Source organism: Mobula birostris, chromosome 11, assembly GCF_030028105.1.
Source record: "Mobula birostris isolate sMobBir1 chromosome 11, sMobBir1.hap1, whole genome shotgun sequence".
Classification (NCBI taxonomy): Eukaryota; Metazoa; Chordata; class Chondrichthyes; order Myliobatiformes; family Myliobatidae; genus Mobula; species Mobula birostris.
This window is the reverse complement of record NC_092380.1, coordinates 31,678,950-31,701,702: the sequence shown is the minus strand read 5'-3', so window position 1 is coordinate 31,701,702 and position 22,753 is coordinate 31,678,950. Positions and strand designations below refer to the sequence as shown.

The 22,753-nt window shown below is 44.0% G+C and overlaps 1 protein-coding gene across 1 annotated transcript in view; it reads right to left on the bottom strand.

The window, feature by feature from the left end:
- LOC140204988 (cytochrome P450 2J2-like) overlaps window positions 1-22,278 on the bottom strand; it is a 41,177-nt gene extending 18,899 nt beyond the window's left edge. Inside the window, exons 1-4 of the mRNA XM_072272032.1 lie at window positions 21,888-22,278; window positions 9,719-9,881; window positions 7,816-7,971; window positions 643-803 (exon numbers count right to left, since the gene is read on the bottom strand). Coding sequence (XP_072128133.1) covers window positions 643-803; window positions 7,816-7,971; window positions 9,719-9,881; window positions 21,888-22,091 — 684 coding nt within the window. The 5' untranslated portion in view covers window positions 22,092-22,278. The remainder of the gene's footprint in view (window positions 1-642; window positions 804-7,815; window positions 7,972-9,718; window positions 9,882-21,887) is intronic.
- Window positions 22,279-22,753: the final 475 nt, after the last annotated feature.

The window sequence follows — 22,753 nt, the reverse complement described above, 5'->3', positions numbered from 1 at the left end:
GACGGTGATGTTGGATAGCTGTTGTTTGATCAGAGGTCCAGTTGTGTATCAAGGGGACTTTTGCTCTTGCTGTTTCTCACATACGTCAAGAAAAAAGATTTAAAATTAACTTTGTTTGTTACATCTGCATCGGAACATTGAAGGCACAGACTGAATGGTTTCTTTTGCGTCAATGACCAACACAGTCCGAGGATGTGCTGGAGGCAGCCTGCAAGCATCACTACGCTTCTGGTGCCAATATTGGATGTCCATTACTTTCTAACCCTAACCGTACATCTTTGTAATGTGGGAGGAAACTGGACCACCCAGAGGAAACCAGCGCGATCACAGGGAGGACGTATAAATCTCCTTGCAGACAGTGGGAGGAATTGAACCTGGGTCACTGATCCTGTAATGGTGTTATATTAAGCTCTACACTACTGTGAACTGGTGTTGTACTGCCTTCTTCTACCTCAATGCACCTTGTAATGAATTGATCTGTATGAACAGTGTGCAAGACAAGTTTTTCTCTGAACCTTGGTACATGTGACAACAATAAACCAGTTTCTGTCTCTAATTCCAATTAGTTATCAGGCATGAGGATAGCCTTCAATGGGGGTACAGGGGGTCACTTTGGCCTATACCTACTGAAATTCTATTTACCTTTACCCAGAATCCTGACGACAGCTCTAGTGCTTCATCAAACAATTTGATCAATCGTGTGAAGGTCTTGTCATCATGGTGGAAGCGCTGGCCGAGAACGATTGAGCAAATCACATTGGAAACCGCAGCTGTGATAAGGGGCTTGGGATCAACAAGTTGACCTGCAGAGGAATAGAAGCTGGTACATTGTAGCCCAAGAGAAGATGGTTCTGCCATGAAAAACACAAAGCAATACCTTCAACTTTCTTTGAACAGTAACAAAGCTGTGACCGTGCTGGAGACGGTACAGGGGAGATTTTCTAGGATGTTGCCTGAGATGCAGCATTTCAGGTAGAACAGAGAATATACACTCAGTGGCCATTTTTATTAGGTACACCTGTACATCTGCTCGTTAATGCAAATATCTAATCAGCCAATCATGTGGCAGCACCCCAATGCATAAAAGCATGTGGAAATGTTGTTGTGCAGACCAAATATTGGAATGGGGAAGAAAGGTGATCTAAGTGTCTTTGACCATGGAACGATTTTTGGTGCCAGACGGAGTGGTTTGAGTATCTCAGAAACTGCTGATCTCCTGGGATTTTCACACACAACAGTCTCTGGAGTTTACAGAGAGTGGTGAGAGTAACAAAAAGAAACAACCTATGAGTGGCCATTCTGCGGTGAAACAGTCTGGTGTATAAGAGAGGTAATTGGAAAATGAAGGCCAGGACTACTTCAATCTGATAAGAAGGCGACTTTAACTCAAATAACCTTCTTCTGGCTGCTTCTTCCTTTCTTTCTCGTCCTGATGAAGGGTCTTGGTCTGCAATGTCAACTGTTTTTGCCTCTCCATTGATGCTGCCTGACCTGCTGAGCTCTCTCAGCAATGCAAGCAGATGATCTGCAGAGGATGACACCACTCCGTGCCACAGGGAATGGGCTTTGGGAGTATCCGGCCAAATACATGGAATGATCCAGAAACTTTTGTCACTGACTTTTCTTCCAAATAAGTAATCTTCCTGTCACAAGGCATTCAACGGGAAATCATTTGGTGATTAAATTTCCAGCAATATTTTAGGAATTTTTGTTAATACTGCTTCATCCTTTTGTTAATTTGGAGGGTCAATGGGAGGAAGTTAAATTGAGAAATGTATTAGACCCAGACCCTGAACTGATGGTAACTGTTCCCAACCTCCCAAGCCAGGTCCCACCAGTGGCGAGGCCTAACTCAATAAATATGGATTAATTGGATCCCACAGCTTCTACGTTCCAGAGATGTGCAGTAAAGAGCAAGCTGCATCACTGCATGTACAGAAACTCCACTGCCGTGGACAGTTAGTCAAGACTGCCAAACATGTCGCTGGCACCAGTCCTCCACCATCAAGAACATACAGTACGTACATACAGAAAGGTGCCAGTAACATCATGAAGGGCCCCACCCGCCCTGCTCATGGACTGTTTGTCCCACTAGCATCAGGGAGGAGGCTACGTAGCATCCAGACTCAAAATCAGTTACTTTCCCCAAATTGTAAGACTGATCAACACCTCCACCCACTAACTTCACTGCTACTGTGTTACTTCTGGTCAGTCACCTGTGTAAGCCTAGTGTCACTTTATGGACATAAAATCAATCAATCTATCTATCTATATATATATATATATATATATATATATATAAGGTATCTTATGTATTTATGTTTGCAACACCCTGGGAAAGGTTTCACTGCCAACATAATAGTCTTTCTGTGGAAGCAGTGTTTGGGTTATGGTTAGAGATAACGGGTGATTTGGAATGTGGGCCATCCAGTCAGGGGAATGGGTTTTTGTGTTCCTGACACTGGTGTGACCTGGGTCCTTTGTTCAGTGGGAGATGAAGAGGGAAGACGCTGGAGAGAACTGGTCATAGGATTCGACCTGGTGGGTGACTGTGACTCGGTGCAGCAAAGTGCCGCAGTCGACTGAGGATCGGTGAATTTTGTCTTTTGGGAAGTGTTGAGCTCCAACTTGTGCACATTTGAATTATTAATTATAATTGTTAATTATAATGGGCCCGTTTTGTTTTTCTCTATTCTTTACTAACCCTTCAGTTAAGTTAAGATTCCTTTAATCGTATGCAGTGCACTGTCTGTTGTTTCTCGGCACTGAGTTGCAGATTACACAGCATCCACACAGACCGGGACTTGCGGTGGGAGAGCTGTCTCAATCTTATGGAGTTGGCGGGTCCAGAGTGTGTCTTCCCTAGATTTAAGCAGCCAAGGGATTCAGGAGTGGCGGGGGAGGGGGTTCATATTTATTGTGTATTATTATTATTATGATCTTTACCTTTTATGATTTTTGTGCTGCATCAGATCCGGAGTAACAATTATTTCATTCTCCTTGTGCACAGGAAATGACATTAAACGATCTTGAATCTTCTTTTGATCCAACCGATAGCTCAGCTAGATGAGTAGAACCCCAGAGGGGGAAGATGAAGGCAGGTGGAATTGGGCAAATGAAAGATGACTTGGGGATGTGCAAGGAGCACTGAGGCTGACATTCGGAGTAAACACGAGGGAAAATTCTGCCTGCAATTTGGTAGCCTAACCTTAATCCCAATCTTAACTCCAACCCTACAAAGCGGTGCTTATGTGTCTCCTGGTCTGCACAGGGGTAGGTGTCTAGGAAGACCATATTACAGTATAGTTATGTGTCAGTGCTCTCTGAGTTGGTCCTGCTTGGCAGATCTGTCTGGGACAGATTGGCGATGTGTGGGTGTTGATGAGCAGTCAGGGGATTTATGTGTTGTCTGATTGCTTGGGGAAGGGATGCCCAGAAGCCTAGCATGAGTGTATAGTAAGACAAGAGGAATTCTGCAGATGCTGGAAATTCAAGCAACACACATCAAAGTTGCTGGTGAACGCAGCAGGCCAGGCAGCATCTCTAGGAAGAGGTACAGTCGACATTTCAATGGCCTGAAACGTCGACTGTACCTCTTCCTAGAGATGCTGCCTGGCCTGCTGCGTTCACCAGCAACTTTGATATGAATGTGTAGTGTTGTTTGCTGGATGGCAGTGGGTGCCGCCTGAGGTGGTCTGACTGTGACCCCGGTGGAAGTGTGTGAGGGGCATGTGGCCCCAGCAGGGATGTGGTTTGCCTGGCCTTTTTGGGGAGAGCAAGCCCAGAAACCAACTTCTTGCAAACTGATCCCCTCGCCCTAACTCCTAACTACTAAAACTAAACCTTTAATATACGTCTAGGGTTGGTGTGATTTGGGGTTCAACCCAACAGGAAAGTTGGGCTATTCTGATTAAGGAACATTGATTGTAGTGAATCCTCTGTAACTGCTGCTCCATGTGAAGTTATCTTTCACCCGAAAATTACACCAGCATAAAATTATAAAGACATTTATTTATTGAATTTACAGTTACAGGGGAAAAAGTAAAAGTTAAACCAGTCCATTGTGCCAATAAACGTAGCTCATTTCTGGAGTATTTGGGGATATCGCTTCACTTATGCACTGCACCCACATTCTGTGTGAAGAACACCAGCTACAGGCTGACCTCCCCTCGAAGACCAATTCGAACGAGCTGGCTCTTTCAGGACCCTAGTCACTTCCTCCTTGGGGCCATTCATCTGTTCAAAGCACTTCTTACAACGGGGTCTCTCCCTTCAGCAGCATTCCCTTGCATCTTCCCTTGTGCCCTGCTCCGCAGTTCTCGTACCAAAAAGACCCCGGACCAAACTATTGTCCCTCAAAAGCCTCTTCCCACCCAGCTCTCTAGACCTTTTCTCACATCCCACAATCCTGACTGACTGACAGACACAACATTCCAATATTGGACAACGTGGCTCCATAACTAAGGACACACTGCTTTTACAGAAAACTGCTAAAATAAATACCTCACAGCAGAGCAGTAGAAATCTTAACTATGGCATTACCTATATATATACGTATAGTTACATATATCCTGTAAAGAAATATAATATTGCTGACAGGATACTTTTAAAAGGAACCCAAGACAGCTATCAACCTGTTGAAGTGCAGTGAAATATTCGAGCTAAGAAAAATGCAGCGATGAACGGTGAATAAAAAAGTTGGTCAGGTTTAAGCATAAAAGCAGTGCAACACATGTTCTTCAGAAAGAAAGACATGATTGAGATTTTAAAAAAGTCAGAAAACAGAAGAATTCATGGGTGCATAAACAGGGAGTATAGGGTGGTATTAATCATAAAAAAGCAAAAATGTCTGGCTATATTGGAAAGATTGATCCATTTGATTATACAACTGGAAAGTGGCTCAGGTATACTGTGCTAATTCAGCAATATTTTGAACCAAATGAAATATCCAGTGAGAACCACGTACTAATTTTGCTGATTGCATTGGATTTAAAGGCATACAGTTTGCTTCGATGTATAACTGCTCCAGCCAAACCAGAAATGAGCTTACTGATATTGTTAAAGTAATGCAGGAACATTTAGTGCCAAAGCCATTGCTGATTGTAGAATGCTTTAGGTTTCATAAGTGGAATCATAAAGAAGAGGAATACATTTCAACGTATCTGGCTGAATTGAAGAGATTGTCTGAGCATTGTCGGTTCGGTAATGGGCTTAATGATACATGAAGGTATCGTTCAGTTTGTGGATTCTTAAAAGAAAGCATTCAAAATGGCTCCTAACTGAACCACAGCTTATATTCAAAAGAGCAGTTGAAATTGCTGTTTCAATGGAAACAGCAGACAGAGATGCAATTAAGTTGCAGTCAGGAATGAAAGTGAGCATGAATAAAATTGCAGCATCTGAACCAAACTGGCCTAACAAATTGTGTTACAGTTGTGGCAGAGGCTCACATACATGAAATGGGTGTGAATTTAAAGGCAAAACTTGCAGGAAATGCAACAAAGTAGGACACATACAAAGAACATGTCAGGCAGAGAAGAGGAAAAGACATAAAGTCAAGTTGCAGGTTCAAAAAGAACACTAATCTACATGCTGTTGATGAAAAATCTCACAATGATGAGAGTGACACAGGTTGTGTAGCCTTGAAATTTACAGTATGAAAATTAACAATAGACAAGCAACATGGCTTTTGCCAGAAGTGAACGGCAAATTAATTAAAATGGAATTGAACACTGGCTCAGCTGTTTCAGTCGTTCCACAAAATGAGCTTGAATGGCATTTCAAAGATACCAAACTGAAGCCTGTGGAGATCCAACTAAGAACTTATACTGGAGAAAAGATATCTCCTGTGGGAATGACTTTTGTAACTGTGAAATACAATAACCAACATGCCACATTGAGCTTGCATGTGGCAAAAACAGAAGAACCAGCATTGTGGGTGTGATTGGCTGAGACAACTACCAACTTGACAATTTGCATGTCACATCCCTACAATGAAGTCAACTGAAAGTGAATTAAGAAAGGTACTGGATGATGCCACAACTGTCTCCATGCCGAACACCATAAACCGTTGCCCAACAGAGGACAAATAGTTGTTGGTGCCATCCTCTGTGCCTCTGGTTGGAAAGTATATTGGACCAAGGAAGGACCATTCTGCTCAGAGGAAGTTTGGAAGTGATGAAAACAATGATCTGACTACAGTTGATACTGTAATCCAGTAGTTAGTTGCCAAACATGGCTTGGTTTTAAGCTGGAAGAGAGTTCAAGAACTTTCAGGAGAGCTGTAAGCATTCAGCCTTTGTGAGTATAAAGAACCAGAACCTACTCTGTGTGTATTAAGGTTATTGTATGAATTTCAAGTGGGAGTCAAAAAGTTGTTTGTAAAAGTAGATGTAAAGACCAAAGACCAGCTGGATGAACGAAAGGCCAAAAAGAAGGAGTCAATAGAGATACGAAAACAGACAATTCATCAGACGATGTTGTAGTTGAGGAAACCAAGAGGAAAGATGGGATTGTACAGGGAGCAATAGAAGGACTAGTAGAGGATACTCCAGTGGACTAAATGCGCCTTCTCAAGATCAAGATACACAAACTAGAAGAAAGAAGAAGAAGAAGAAAGGTGGCCTTCGCTGTCAGAACCACTTCCTGCAGTCTCAGAGTCAGCTCCACCAAGGAAGAGGCCCCAGAACCTGAGACTGTTTCACAGCCACAAGTCTCACCTGGCAAGCAGAGTGAGCCCCTGGGTCAGCAAAGACATTATCCCACAGGGGTAAAAAATCCCCCAGAACAATTAAATCTTTAGGCCTAAATTAGAAAACTTAAAATTTACTATGCCATGGATCTCTGAGTTATATAGTATACTGTGTATTTAGTTGAGATGCATTCTGCATTGAGTTGGAGTTTATAGCTAAGCTGGGAAGAGTATAGGGTACTTTAGGGTATTTAACATTTAAGTAATATTTGAGTAATTATATATATGTGTGTGTGTGTGTTTGTGTAATGCCCTAGTTTCATATATATATATTGGTTGATTAAGCATTCTTCATTTAAGTAAGTCATTACAGCTTATAGGTAAAAATACATGAATTGCATACATCATGACGCTACCCCATGATACGCTTACACCTTGCTTAAAGTAAACTTGAGTTCTACCCACATTTTGGATTTCTATGTCTTCCTTTGAATTAGTTTAATGTTTTGAAGTTACAAAGCAAAACACTAACCCTAACACTTTAATATTAACCCCTAATGTAGCCCTTATCTGGTGGCATGGTAGCATAGTGGTCAGCATAATGCTAAAGCATGCCAGCTGTAAGATTAGGTTTCAATTCCTGCCTCTGTCTGTAAGGAGTTTTTTCATTCTCACTGTGACCAAATTGGTTTCCTCCAGGTGCTTTGGTTTCCTCCCATGTTCCAAAGACCTACAGATTAGGGTTAGTAATGAAGCTATGAAGCATGGCGACACTTGCACACTCATCACCTATTTGACTGCACGCAAATGACGTATTTCACTGCATTCTTTGATATGCACATGACAAGTCAAATTAATCTTTAACTCTGACGTCTTAATAGTAATCAGAACTGAAACGCCCAACTTTTATCACTAATCCTAACCTCTAACCTTAACATTAACCCTGACCATACACCTGACCGTAATACCTTGTGTGCAATATGGAGATTTCCTTGGACCTGTTGCAATACTTGACAAATAATCATATTCAACAAGTCCTTACCAATGCCAGGTTGATCACTACAGGTGAGGTCAAACAAACAAGAGAATGAAAAACCAGCAGATTAGACTGTGCGGACTCTTACCTTCAAACTTTGATTTGAGGGTTTCCGTCAAATACCGAGCCTCTTCCTGAATTTTCACCTCAAAGGCAATTTTCCCCAAGCCAAAGTTCCTGAAGTTGGTGAGAGTGAATCGGCGTTGCTGTTTCCAGGACTTGCCATAGGGGGCTGAAATGATGCCTAGCAGAAAGGGGTAAATAATTACAGCGGATTTGCACCAATGCAGACAAAAGCGACACAGAAATCATCTATTTTTATTTGTATTTTATTCAGAGAAACAGTACGGAATAGGCTCTTCTGGCCCTTCAAGCTGCGCTGCAAAGCAACTTCCAATTTAACCTTAGTTTAATCACAGGGCAATTTACAATGTCCAATTAACTTACTAACTGGATTTGAATTTTGAGTCCTTCCTTGTCTGGCTGTGATGTGTGGATCCTGGGTCAGATGTTGGCACCGTCAGGAGTTGAAAGCTCGATCAAACTTCAGGGACTGGAGCACAATCCCTAGTTGTGACCCTCCAGTCCCATGGACTGAGAACTGTGGAGCTGAACTTTGCACATCCATGCTTATGCCATTCTGCTGATGTGCAGTGGAGAGCATCCTAACAAGCTGTGTCACTGTTTGGCATGAAAAGTACACTGCAGCAGACCGGAAGGCTCTACAATGAGGCATCAAGACTGCCCAACACATCACTGGCACCAGCCAAATTGCCATCAGGTATATATACTGTATACAGAAGGATGCGGGAAAAGAGCCAATAACATCTCGAAGGCTCCCACACACCTTGCTCATGGACTGTTTGTCCGACTCCCATCATCCCATCATGGTGGAGGCCATGTAGCATTTGCACCAGGACCCCCACTCTAAAACAGATACTTTCCCCAAGCACCTCCACCCACTAACTCCACCATTTCTTTATTTTCTTCTGTCAGTCACCTTATGTACAGCCCAGATTGTATCACCATACAATCAACCTACGTATATAAGATATCTTATGAAATTATATTTACTGGGCGTTTTTATTGTCTTCTTTACCTTTTGTGTTTTTTTTGTTCTGCAGTGGATCTGGAGTAAACAATTATTTCATTCCTTTACAGGAAATCACATTAAAAATTTTTGAATCTTGAAGCAGCATCGTCCTAGTGATAAATCCTGGTCCCTCCTGCATGCTTGGGTGGAGTGGCACTGGGAGGAGTGCCATGCAACTGTGCCAAACCAAAATTATTACAAATATCCCTGGGCACATGGGGATCTTGCTGGGTACAACCAGTCGCTAGGTTGAAAAGTGCCCATAAATGCATTGGGAAGGCACTTCATATCTGCAAGTTTTTACAAATCCAAACGTACACTCAGTGGCCACTTTATTAGGTACACCTGTACACCTGCACATTAATGCAAATATCTAAGCAGCCAATCATGTGGCAGCAACTCAATGCATGCAGACATGGTCAAGAGGTTTATTTGTTACTCAGAGCAAAACAGAATGGGGAAGAAATGTGATCTCAGTGACATTGACTGTGGAGTGATTGTTGGTGCCAGATGGGGAGGTCTCAGTATCTCAGAAATTGCTGAATTCCTGGGATTTTAATGTAAGACAGTCTCTAGAGTTTACGAGAATGGTATAAGAAACAAAAGACTATCATTCAATGAGAGGCAGATCTTGCTAATGAGAGAGGTCAGAGGAGAATGGCAGGACTAGTTCCAGCTGACAGGAAAGTGGCAGTAACTTGCACAACCGCACGCTACAATAGTGGTGTGCAGAAGAGCACCTCTGACTGCACAACATTTGAACCTTGAAAAGGATGGGCTACGGCAGCAAATGACCACAAACATATACTTGGTGACCACTTTATGAGGGGTAGGAGGTACCTAATAAAGTGACCACTGAGTGTAGTTATTACAAAGAAATAAATTAAATTCCCATTACCTTGGCCTTTTGTCAGCAAATCATTAATACGCATATTTGGCCTCCCGGCAAACTCCTTACTGTGCTGAATCAGAGCTTCCTGAATTGTCTGAAACCCACTCAGGATAATGACTTTGACCCAAAGCATATTCACTCTGCAAATGTTCCCGTATGTCTTGACAACCTGGTTCAGGGTGAGAAAAAAAAAACAAAAAGATGCATCACATCACCAGCCAGGTAGTTTTGTATTTACATCCCTGTTGTCTGAGGCCATGGGTTCAATCCCTGCTCCAGGCCAACTCTCCTGTGCAGTATCATGTTTATCAAGTTCAGAAACACAGAAGGTCCTACAGATCCTGGAACTCCAGGGGAACACACACACAATGCTGGAGGAACTCAGCAGGTCAGGAAATGAATAAACAGTGGATGTTTTGTGTCAAAACCCTTCATCAGCACTGGAAAGGAAGGGGAAGACACCAGAATAAAAAGGTGAGGGGAGGGGTCCCCAGCCTTTCATCTTTCCCACTCACTTGGCTTTACACATCAACTTCCATCTTGCCCTCCTTCCCCTCCCCTATCCTGAAGATTCTCTTTTCTCCCAGTCTCCCATCCAGATACCAAAACCTGAGGCATGCAACACGAGACTGAAGAACAGACTCCACCCTGCTGTTATCATCTCTTGAATCGACTAATCGTACGCTAAAGATTAATTCCTGATCTCCCAATCTATCTTGACATGCCCCTAGTTCTTTATTTGTCTGCCTACACTGCGCTTTCTCTGCAGCTGCTGCACTACGTTGGGTACTCTGGTTTCTTTTTACCCCCTTGGTGTGATTATGTCAGGCATGATCTATCTCAATGGCCTACAAACTAAATATTTTAAAATAACTTGAGAACCTGTGTCAAGTATGGCTCTACCATAAATGCCTTCAATCCATATGGATACATCCGAGCTTGGTCCCACTAAATTGTCTGGAATAGGGTTTTGCACTTCAGTATTTTCCTTGATACGCTGATTGGAATGTGTTCTCTCTGAGACGCCAGGCTGTTCCCTTACTGGGTCCCTCTGACATTTTGCTTCTTTCTTTATCTGTTTGATTAAACACTGACTTACTTTTTGAAAATTTTCCTGCCCCTCACAGTCTCGCTTGAAATGTTCATCTCCTCCACAGTTGTGGAGAAAATTCCGGACGTCTCTCTCGTCAAAGGACCCTTTTCAGCAGCGTTCCTCGGCTTAGTAAGTCCTACAGGTGGGTTGGGATTCCCAACGGACATCTCACCTTTTGCCGCAACATCCATCGAGTCAGCTCGGCTCGGAGGGTTTTCATCTCATTCCTCAAAAGCTCTATATCTGTGGCGTCAGGAGTCACTTCAGTAGCAGGGACTACCACTGAAGACATTACTCAGCTTTTGGAAGCGTTTCAGTTTTCAATCATGTTTTCCTCCTCTCTGACTTCTCTGAGTAAATCGGTAAAAGATGGAGGAGGGTGCATCTTGTGGGTCATTCGGATACGTAAAGCAATCATGTCATGTGACAGCTTGTTCCACCCTCAAGCAATTTCTTTCAGACCGTTGAATGCCTCCTTTGTGGCACAAACAGAGCAGCAGCATCTCCAACATGAAAAGGTCGGCAGATAACTTCTCTCCTTCCTCCTGGAATGTGCGCCTAACTTCATCCTAAGATCAGCTGAACTTTGAGTAGAGCCAAAAGCATCTTCCAGAGCTTGCAGGTAATTAGCTGATGCGGCTAATGGGTTTTCTGCCTTAAGGAATCTCACCATATCAACCACCAGGCCCTTTAAACTCTTTATCAATCTCTGTTTTTCCATATTATCAGAGCACTGCCATTCATCCATTAACCGAGATGTCTGCTTAGCCCAAGCCTCATGTTTTTCTTCCCCATCGGGTGTGGGCTTGACCCCAGAGAACATTCTTGGCCTATGATTACTTTGGCTTTCTGCAGGTACACTTTGACTTTTATCAACCAGTGATGTAATAGCCAAAACTAGCTCAGAACTTAAATCTGAAGGACTTTTTAGAATTCTCACATTAGATAACTCTTTTCCCTCACTTCACAGAAACGAGAACAGTTTGTCTTTAAAGTCTTCACCCTCAGCTACATTCCTCCCTTCTTTAAAAATATGGACTGCCCATGGTCCCTCTGCTGCAGGTGCCCCTATCCTATTGGGCAGCTCAACATGGCATCCTTACCAGCTGATTGGTCAAAACGCCATTCAATCAGCATAACTTTCCCCAATACTTTTACAGAATTCAGAACTCTAAATAGCAGTTCGTCCGGAATTTGAATATCCACCCCACTCAGAACACAAACATTACCTGTGGATATTCTCTTCGAATCACACCAAACCTTAAACCCTGCAGCATCCATAATAAAGTACCTTAATTACAACACACCTCACTTTTCACAAATGCTAGTTTAAACATTGGCTTAAACACACACATAAAGCGAATCTTCATAATCTATATGATCTTTAAGATCCTTAAACCTGTCACAGCATGAAATATCATCGTGGCAGATCTGATCCAGGCCTCACCTCTTCTGTGCCAGGTCCCCACAGCCATTGTTGGATCCAACTGTTTAACTCTTAGATTAGATTGATTAACTGCAATTTTCTTTGCAGTTTAACAATCCGTCTGCCCTTTATGTGGTTCTTATATGTATATAACAGTATAGTATGCCTCTAGTGGCTATACAAATTATAATTCAGGAAAACTCTGGAAGTTTCTTTGTTCTGGATTTTTTGATTAAGTGCTTTCTCATTGGTTAACTTGGTACTGCTGTATTTGAGTATTAGCTTTCTAACTGGTTAATTTTTACCTATAAATTTAAATGGAATTTTCTTCATCTCTATGAGTATAAAATAGCTCTACACAAAACAGTGCCATGTTAATCTTAGCTTTCCCTTTGCTTAGGAGACCTCTATCACTGTCTATTTAACTTGCCCTTGTTCTATCAATGCTTAATAAAATAATTGTGAAGCAAAGGGTTTTGTGCCTTTTTCCTGACTTCTGAAACAACCTATTGAGCAAAAACACCAGAATCCAACACCTTCCATCTTCCAAAAGCTGAAACAAAATTTAGAAAAGATGCGTTGGTTTTCATACCAGGTAGCTGATGCCTTTGCTTCCTAGGGCCACACCTGGTGACACACATTGAGATAAGTAGTGAAAGATACCTGCCCACCTACTGAACCCTGCCAGAATTCTAATCCAAGGAGGTGCCCAAGGCAGAATATCAAGGACTAGTCCATTCCAGGACTCCATTCTGAGGTAATCACAGAGGAAGGTAATTGGTATGTTGGCCTTTATTACAAGGGGATTTTAGTACAAGTTTAAAGATGTCTTGCCTCAATATACAAGGCCCCAATGAGCCTTCACTTGGGAGAGAGTCATAGAGTCAGAGAGGTACAACACAGAAACTGGCCCTTCAGCCCATATATTCTGTGCCAAACTATTATTCTGCCTAGTCCAATCGATCTACATGGATCACAGCTCTCCATACCCCTCCCATCCATGCACTTATCCAACCTTCTCTTAAATGTTGACATTGAATCTACCTGCATTCACCACTTCCACAGGCAGCTCTTTCCACACTCTCAGCACCCTCTGAGTGGAGAAAGTACCCGCTCAGGTTCCCTTAAACATTTCACCTTGCTCTCTTAATCTCTAGTTGTACTCCCACCCGACCTCAGTGGGAAAAGCATGTTTGCATTTACCCTATCTATACCCTTCATAATTTTGTATACCTCTATCAAATCTCTCATTTTCCTGCACTCCATGGAATAATAGCATCCATATATCTATCTAAACTCCTTTTAAATAATGCAATTGAACTTACGCCAGCTCTTGTGCTGACAACCTGTTCCACGCTCGCGCTGCCCACCCTCTGAATGAAAAAGCTCCACCTCAAGTTCCCTTAAATATTTCACCCGTCACCCTCAATCTATGACCTCTAGCTGTAGTCACCCAACCTCAGTGGAAAAAGCCTGCTTGCATTCACCCTATCTAAACCTCTCATCATTTTGTATACCTCTATAAGATCTCTGCTCATATCCTGCGCTCCAGGGAATAAAATTCCAAACTTTCCTTATAACTATGGTCCTCTAGTCCCAGCAACACCCTTGAAAGTTTTTTCTGCACTCTTTCAATCTATTTGCATCTTTCCTGTTGGTGGTTGACCAGAACTGGACACCATGCTCCAAATTAGACTTTACCAATGTTTTATAGAACTTGAACATACCATCCCAACTTCTGTACTCAGTACATTGACCTATGAAGGCCAATGTGCCAGAAGTTCTCTTTACAATCCTATCTATCCGCGCCACCATTTTTAAGGAAACTGGTGCTATTTCAGGGGATCTTGTGTCAAGCCCCCAAACCAGGAATGATTTCTGGGGTACTTGTGCGTGATGAAGACAGCTGAAGCAAACAACGTCTTGGCTTTTAAAAAAATGAGAAGATATTATTCTTATAATATTCTCAGAAGTCATGATACATGTTGGCACCAACGACACAGGCAGGAAGAGGGATGAGGTCCTGGAGTGTGAATTTTGGGAACTAGGCAGAAGGCTGAAGAACAGGGCCTCAAGGGTGGCGTTCTCAGGATTGCTGCCAGTGCTACGTGACAGTGATGGTAAGAATTGGAGGAGATGGCAGTTGAATGCATGGCTGAGGAGTTAGTGCAGGGGGTAGGGTTTTAGATTTTTGGATCATTGGGATCTCTTTTGGGGAAGGTGGGACCTGTACAGATTGGATGGGTTGCACCTGAACTCGAGGGGGATCAATATCCTTGCAGGTAGGTTTGCTAGCATGGTTCAGGAGGGTTTAAACTAATTTGCAAGGGGGATGGGACCCGGAGTGACAGAGCAGTGAAAGAAGTGCATGGAGTAAAGCCAGATCTAACATATAGAGAGGCTTTGAGGAAAGAGAAGCAGAATAAAGAGTGTAAAGGTAGTAAAGTAGAAAGGCTAAAGTGCGTGTGCTTCAATGCAAGAAGTATCAGGAACAAAGGTGATGAGCTGCAAGCTTGGATACATACATGGAATTATGATATAGTGGCCATTACAGAGACTTGACTGGCACCAGGGCAGGAATGGATTCTCAATATTCCTGGATTTCAGTGCTTTAAAAGGGATAGAGAGGGGGGAAAAGGGGAGGAGGGGTGGCATTACTGGTCTTCAGGCATCCGTTAGTCTTGCGAGACTATGGATCTGCGCCTGGAAAGTCTTCACTCTCCAGGGCGCAGGCCTGGGCAAGGTTGTATGGAAGACCAGCAGTTGCCCATGCTGCAAGTCTCCCCTCTCCATGACACTGATGTTGTCCAAAGGAAGGGCATTAGGACCCATACAGCTTGGCACCAGTGTCGCCGCAGAGCAATGTGTGGTGAAGTGCCTTGCTCAAGGACACAACATACTGTCTCGGTTGGGGCTCAAACTCATGACCATCAGATTGCTAGTCGAATGCCTTAACCACTTGGCCACGTGCCCACACGTGGCATTACTGGTCAGGGATACTATTACAGCTACAGAAAGGGTGGGTAAGGTAGCAGGATCTTCTTTTGAGTCAGTATGGGTGGAAGTCAGGAACAGGAAGAGAGCAGTTACTCTATTGGGAGTATTCTATAGGCCCCCTGGTAGCAGCAGAGATACTGAGGAGCAGATTGGGAGGCAGATTTTGGAAAGGTGCAAAAATAACAGGGTTGTTATCATGTGTGACTTTAACTTCCCTAAAATTGATTGGCACCTGATTAGTTCCAAGGGTTTGGATGGGGCAGAGTTTGTTAAGTGTGCCCAGGACGGATTCCTGTCACTGTATGTTGACAGGCCGACGAGGGGGAATGCCATACTAGATCTAGTACTAGGTAATGAACCGGGTCAGGTCACAGATCTCTCAGTGAGTGAGCATCTGGGGGAAAGTGACCACCACTCCCTGGCCTTTAGCATAATCATGGAAGAGGATAGAATCAGAGAGGACAGGAAAATTTTTATTTGGGGAAGAGCAAATTATGAGGCTATAAGGCTAGAACTTGTGGGTGTGAATTGGGATGATGTTTTTGCAGGGAAATGTACTATGGACATGTGGTCGATGTTTAGAGATCTCTTGCAGGATGTTAGGGATAAATTTGTCCCAGTGAGGAAGATAAAGAATGGTAGGGTGAAGGAACCAGGGTGACAAGTGAGGTGGAAAATCTAGTCATGTGGAAGAAGGCAGCATACATGAGGTTTAGGAAGCAAGGATCAGATGGGTCTATTGAGGAATATAGGGAAGCAAGAAAGGAGCTTAAGAAGGAACTGATAGGAGCAAGAAGCGGGTATGAGAAGGTCTTGGCGAGTAGGGTAAAGGAAAACCCCAAGGCATTTTTCAATGATGTGAAGAACAAAAGGATGACAGGAGTGAAGGTAGGACCGATTAGAGATAAAGGTGGGAAGATGTGCCTGGAGGCTGTGGAAGTGAGCGAGGACCTCAATGAATACTTCTCTTCGGTATTCACCAATGAGAGAGAACTTGATGACGATGAGGACAATATGAGTGAGGTTGATGTTCTGGAGCACGTTGATATTAAGGGAGAGGAGGTGTTGGAGTTATTAAAATACATTAGGATGGATAAGTTCCTGGGGCCTGACGAAATATTCCCCAGGCTGCTCCACGAGGCGAGGGAAGAGATTGCTGAGCCCCTAGCTATGATCTTTATGTCCTTCTTGTCTACGGGAATGGTACCGGAGGATTGGAGGGAGGCGAATGTTGTCCCCTTGTTCAAAAAAGGTAGTTGGGATAGTCTGGGTAATTATAGAGCAGTGAACCTTACGTCTGTGGTGGGAAAGCTGTTGGAAAAGATTCTTAGAGACAGGATCAATGGGCATTTAGAGAATCATGGTCTGATCAGGGACAGTCAGCATGGCTTTGTGAAGGGAAGATCGTGTCTAACAAGACTGATAGAATTCTTTGAGGAGGTGACCAGGCATATAGATGAGGGTAGTGTAGTGGATGTGATCTATATGGATTATAGTAAGGTATTTGACAAGGTTCCACATGGTAGGCATGAAAGTCAGAAGGCATGGGATCCAGGGAAGTTTGGCCAGGTGGATTCAGAATTGGCTTGCCTGCAGAAAGCAGAGGGTTGTGGTGGAGGGAGTACATTCGGATTGGAGGGTTGTGACTGGTGGTGTCCCACAAGGATCGGTTCTGGGGCCGCTACTTTTCGTGACTTTTACTTAAGACCTGGATGTGGGGGTAGAAGGGTGGGTTGGCAAGTTTGCAGACAACACAAAGGTTGGTGGTGTTGTAGATAGTGTAGAGGATTGTCGAAGATTGCAAAGAGACATTGATAGGTTGCAGAAGTGGGCTGAGAATTGGCAGATGGAGTTCAACCCGGAGAAGTGTGAGGTGGTACACTTTGGAGGGACAAACTCCAAGGCAGAATACAAAGTAAATGGTAGGATACTTGGTAGTGTGGAGGAGCAGAGGGATCTGGGGGTACACGTCCACAGATACCTGAAAGTTGCCTCACAGGTAGATAGGGTAGCTCAGAAAGCTTATGGGGTGTTAGCATGCATAAGCCGAGGGATAGAGTTTAAGAGTCATGAGGTAATGATGCAGCTCTATAAAACTCTGGTTAGGCCACACTTGGAAGTACTGTGTCCAGTTCTGGTCACCTCACTATAGGAACGATGTGGGAGCATTGGAAAGGTTACAGAGGAGATTTACCAGGATGCTGCCTGGTTTTGAGAGTATGGATTACGATCAGAGATTAAGGGAGCTTGGGCTTTACTCTTTGGAGAGAAGGAGGATGAGAGGAGACATGATAGAGGTACACAGATATTAAGAGGAATAGATAGAGTGGACAGCCAGTGCCTCTTCCCCAGGACACTGCTGCTCAATACAAGAGGACATGGCTTTAAGGTAAGGGGTGGGAAGTTCAAGGGGGATATTAGAGGAAGGTTTTTTACTCAGAGAGTGGTTGGTGCGTGGAATGCACTGCCTGAGTCAGTGGTGGAGGCAGATACACTACTGAAATTTAAGAAACTACTAGACAGGTATATGGAGGAATTTAAGGTGGGGGGTTATACGGGAGGTAATGTTTGAAATTGGCACAACAATGTGCGCCGAGGGGCCTGTACTGTGTTGTACTATTCTATGTTCTATGTTATTGGACTGCACAAAATTCTTACAGGGAGTTGTGGGGAGGATTTTTCCTTTGGTCAGGTGGTCCAGAACTGAGGGCCACAGCCTGGAAATAAGGGGACAGGCTGCATAGAGTGAATGTGGAGAGGATGCTTCCAATACTGGGAATGTCTAAGGTACAAGGAACAGTCTCAGAATGCAGGAACTCCGGTTTAGAATTAAGGAATTCCTTCAGCCAGAGGTGACAAATCTGTGTAATCTGTTGCCATGGCGGACTGTGGAGGCCTTGAAATTGACTGTACTTAAGGCAGAGGTTGATAGGTTCTTGATTTGTTAAAGGTTATGGGGAAAGGATAGGAGATGGGATTCCAAAAAAACATCAGACAATTTATTTCCTTTGACATAATCTTAGAATACGTGAAGAGACTGACAAATTGAATAAGAGGTAGGTACAGTTACTGGAAAAAGAAAGTGACGTTCTTTGGAACTATTAAATTGGTATGAAGGTGTCAAGGTACAATTGAGATTATTGCTATATGCACAAGAATATGTACTATATGTACAAGTGCCATGAAAAATGTTCTGGCAGCCATTATAGGCACATAATGTTAGAGACTCAACATTCAGAAACAATATATACAAAAACTACGTAACAGAAGAATGGTGAGCTTGAATTGAGATTTTAATTTGATACTAATTATAAAAACTAGGAAACGCAGGAAATGTTTAGTATGTCAGGTAGCATGTGAGGAGAAAGAAGCCCTGCCTGTGGAAAGAGAAACAGGTTTAGCAATTTATTTGAACTAGGTGGGCAGGCTGGGCTCATCACCCTCAGCTGGCAGCAAGCCCAGGAGGACAGCTCTGAGTAGATGGCTCTCAGTCTTGCCAGGCAGTTTGTATGAGAGGGAAAACTCCGATACTCAACCTACAGCCTTGCGGTTACTGCAGTTGTCGCTCACTGTGCCATCGTGGAACGTCCCCCGGCCTAAAGAGCGGAATCGGTCCAAGCGCACCGATCCTCACTGTAAACCTACGCAGTGCAGGTGGGAAGAAAAGTCCGACAGAGATGGAGTTCCTTCCTGATCTTCGCAGTGAAGAACCAGCTGTCATCATCATCGTCATTTATTTGAAATATTCTCCATTTGAAGTTTGTTAACTTTCAGAAATGAAAGTCAAGACTGATAGCTGGAGGCATCACATCTTGGTCTGGCAACTGTGACTGCAAGAAACTGCAGAGAGCTGTAGATATCGTGAAAGCCATCCATGGGCTCTGGCTACACTTCTCGCTGCCTCAGCGTAATCAGAGATCGGTCCCACCACGGACATCCCCTCGCCTCTCCCCAGTGAGGAGAAATAACAAAAGCCTGAAAACATGTACAACTGTGCTCAAGAGCAGCTTCTAGCCCTCTGTTATAAGATTATTGAATAACCCCCTTGGGGCAGGGTTTGAATGCCATAACCTACTACATCGAACGACATTGGGGGACAGCAAAGCTTTGCTTCCAGATGAGCTCAATACCTTCTATGCTGGCTTACACCATCAGAACAGGGAGGAACCGTGATGCACCCCTCCCCCCACCACGTCTTCTGATGGTCCTTTGGTCTCAGTATCTGACGATGACGTGTGGGCTGCCTTCAAGAGACTGAATCCAAGGAAAGCATCTGGTTCGGATGGAGTACCTGGCTGAGAACTGAAGATCTGTGATGACCAACTGGCTGGTGTGTTCACAGATATCTTCAACCTCTCACTCAGGCAGTGTGTGGTTACCCTCCTGCTTCATGCAGGCTTCAGTCGTACTTGTGCCCAAGAGAGTGTGGTGACCTGCCTCAGTGACTATCAGCCGGTGGCACTTACATCCACTGTGATGAAGTGTTTTGAGAGGCTGCTGTTGAAGCATAACAGCTCCTGTCTGAATGGTAACTTGGATCCGTTCCAATTGCCTACCAGACCAACATGTCCGTAGCAGATGCCATCCCATTGGCTCTTCACACAACCCTGGAACATTTGGACAGTAAAGGTGCATTCATCAGGATGCTCTTTATCGATTACAGCTCAGCATTTAACACCATTGTCCCCTCAAAATTAATCAGTAAACTCCGAGACCTGGGCCTCTAAACCCCCTTGTTTTCTGGATTTCCTCACTTGCAGACCCCAGTCAGTTCGGATTGGCAAAAACATCTCCTCCACAATCTCCATCAGCACAGGAACACCACATGGATGTGTGCTTAACCCCCTGCTCTACTCACTTTACACCCATGACTGTGTGGCTAAGCACAGCTCCAACACCATATACGAGTTTGCTGATGATATCACTGCTGTGGACTGTATCAAAGGTGGTGTGAATCCGCAGACAGGCGGGAGATTGAAAACTTGGCCGAGTGGTGTAATAACAACAACCTCTCACTCGATGTCAATAAGACTAAGGAACTGATTGTAGTCTTCAGGAGAGGGAAACCAGAGGACCATGAGCCAGTAATCACCAGAGGGGAGAGGGTCAGTAACTCTACATTCCTGGGTGTCACTATCTTAGAGGACCTGCTCTGGACCCAACATATAAATATAATTGTGAAGAAAGCACAACAGCGCCTTTACTTCCTCAGGAGTCTGCGGAGGTTTGGCGTGTCATTGAAACCTTGGTAAACTTCTGTAGGTGTGTGGTGGAAAGTGTGCTGTCTGGCTGCATTATGGCCTCGTTTGGGAACACCAATGCCTTTGAGCAGAAAATCCTACAAAAGGTAATGGATTCAGCCCCGTACATCACGGGTAAAACCCTCCCCACAATTGAGCACATCCACTTGAAATGTTGCCGTGGAAAAGCATCGTCAAACATCCTCACCACCCAGACCATGCTCCCTTCTCACTGCTGCATCTGGTTGGAAGGTTCCAGACCCTCAGGACTCACATCACAGGTTCAAGAACAATTACCGCCCCGGAACCATCGGGCTCTTGAACAAAGGAGGATACCTTCACTCATTTAAGGATTCTTTTATCTTGTTATTTCATGCTCTCCTTATTTATTGCTATTTATTTATGTTTGCATTTGCACAGTTTGTTGTTCAGTGATCTTGATTAACAGTTACTGTTGAGTATGCCCACAGGAAAAAGATTCTCAATGTTGTATGTGCTGACATGTATGTGCTCTGATAATACATTTTACTTTGAACTTTGTATGATAAGATGGATTCTTGACCTCAAAATCTACCCGATAATGGCCTTTCACTTTACTGTCTGTCTGCACTGCACTTTCTCTGCAACTGTAACACTATATTATAGAGTCATAGAAAACTACAGCATAGAAACCAGCCCTTCTTCCCATCTAGTCTGTGCCAAGATATTTTTCAGTCTGGTCCCATCAACCTGCACCTGGATCACAGCCTCCCATCCATGTCCTTATCCAAACTTCCGTTAGATGTTGAAATCACCACTTCTGCTGACAGCTCGTTCCGCACTCTCACCACTCTCTGAGCAAAAAGGTTTTCCCTTTGTGTTCCCAGTAAACATTTTACCTTTCACCCTTAACACAAAACCTCTAGTTGTAGTCTCACCCAACCTCAGAGGAAAGAGCCTGCTTGTATTGACCCTATATCTATACCCCTCACATTGTATACTGCTATCAAATCTCCCCTCATTTTCCTGCGCTCCAGGGGATAAATCAAGACAAATCTTGATTCTTAACCTATTCAACTTTTCCCCGTAACTCAGGTCCTCAAGATACAGAATTGAAGGGTCTCGGCCCAAAACCTCGACTGTTTATTCATTTCCATGGAAGCTGCCTGACCCGTTGAGCTCCTCCAGCATTTTGTGTGTGCTGCTCCAGATTTCCAGCATCTCTTGAGTTTATCATTTTCTGTTCCTGTGTCTCCCTCACTGTACTGATATGATGAAATGCCCTGTATGGTTAGCACATAAAACAGTTTCTCTGTATCTCAGTACACACGACAATAACAGACCTGTTCAACAATTTACCGATAGAAAATCGCGATGTTTGCTTGACGCAGTTTCCTGAGAGAAAGTGCGTTCCCCATTCACCTATTGGATTACACGTACCATCCTGAAGTGGAGAAGATTCTTGTCACGAGTAAAGAAATATCCACACGGAGACCAGAAGGAAGGTCCTGGGGGAAGCTGGCTTGGTGTCCTTGCTTGGATGAGATAGTACACCAGTAAGAAACCTAACAGCAATATCAGGAGCATTTTAAGATTGAGCCATTCGAATACAGCCACCCCCAAGACAAGATCGGTTGTTTCCATTCTCAACTTTTAAAATCTCGTCAAAGCTTCTGTTTCTCGGTGGCCAGGGGAGGGTGAAGTGTTTATGAGGCTGGCCTGTTCTTCAGTTGTTTCTGATACACTTCCTGTAATCAGAGTGATTTAGGAAGCACTGTTTGACTGACAACCTGCACAGAGAGGCTGATGGGAGACCGTGTTTACTTGTGCCGTGTTCTGGCAAGGATTGTCGGCAGCCTCTGGCATTGACCCCACTGCAAATCGTGCGACTGAAAGCAGCACAGGGAAGTGAGCTTCTGTGTCTTTATTTACAGACACAGCTGGAACAGACCTTTTCCAGCCCGACTGCAGCACTTAGCAACCCACATATTTAACCCCAGCCTAATCAGAGCACAGTGGGTAGTGGGTAATGGCTCCATGTGTCACTACTACAGGGCGTGACGACCCTGCCTTACACGAGTCCCAGGCTCAACTGGCTGCCGCTGACAGTACCCAGTATGGGCCCCTATCCAGAGTTACGGACCCCACTGCCTCGTGGGTATCTTCGGGAGAAGAGAGAGCTGAGGAGTAAACCCTACACAAATCCGGAGTAGAGCCCCTAAGGCGGTTGGATGACGCATCACGTCACTTCCCGGCAGCCCCTGCAGCCAAGCTGATGCCAAATGAACTGCTTCGCATCCGCGAGG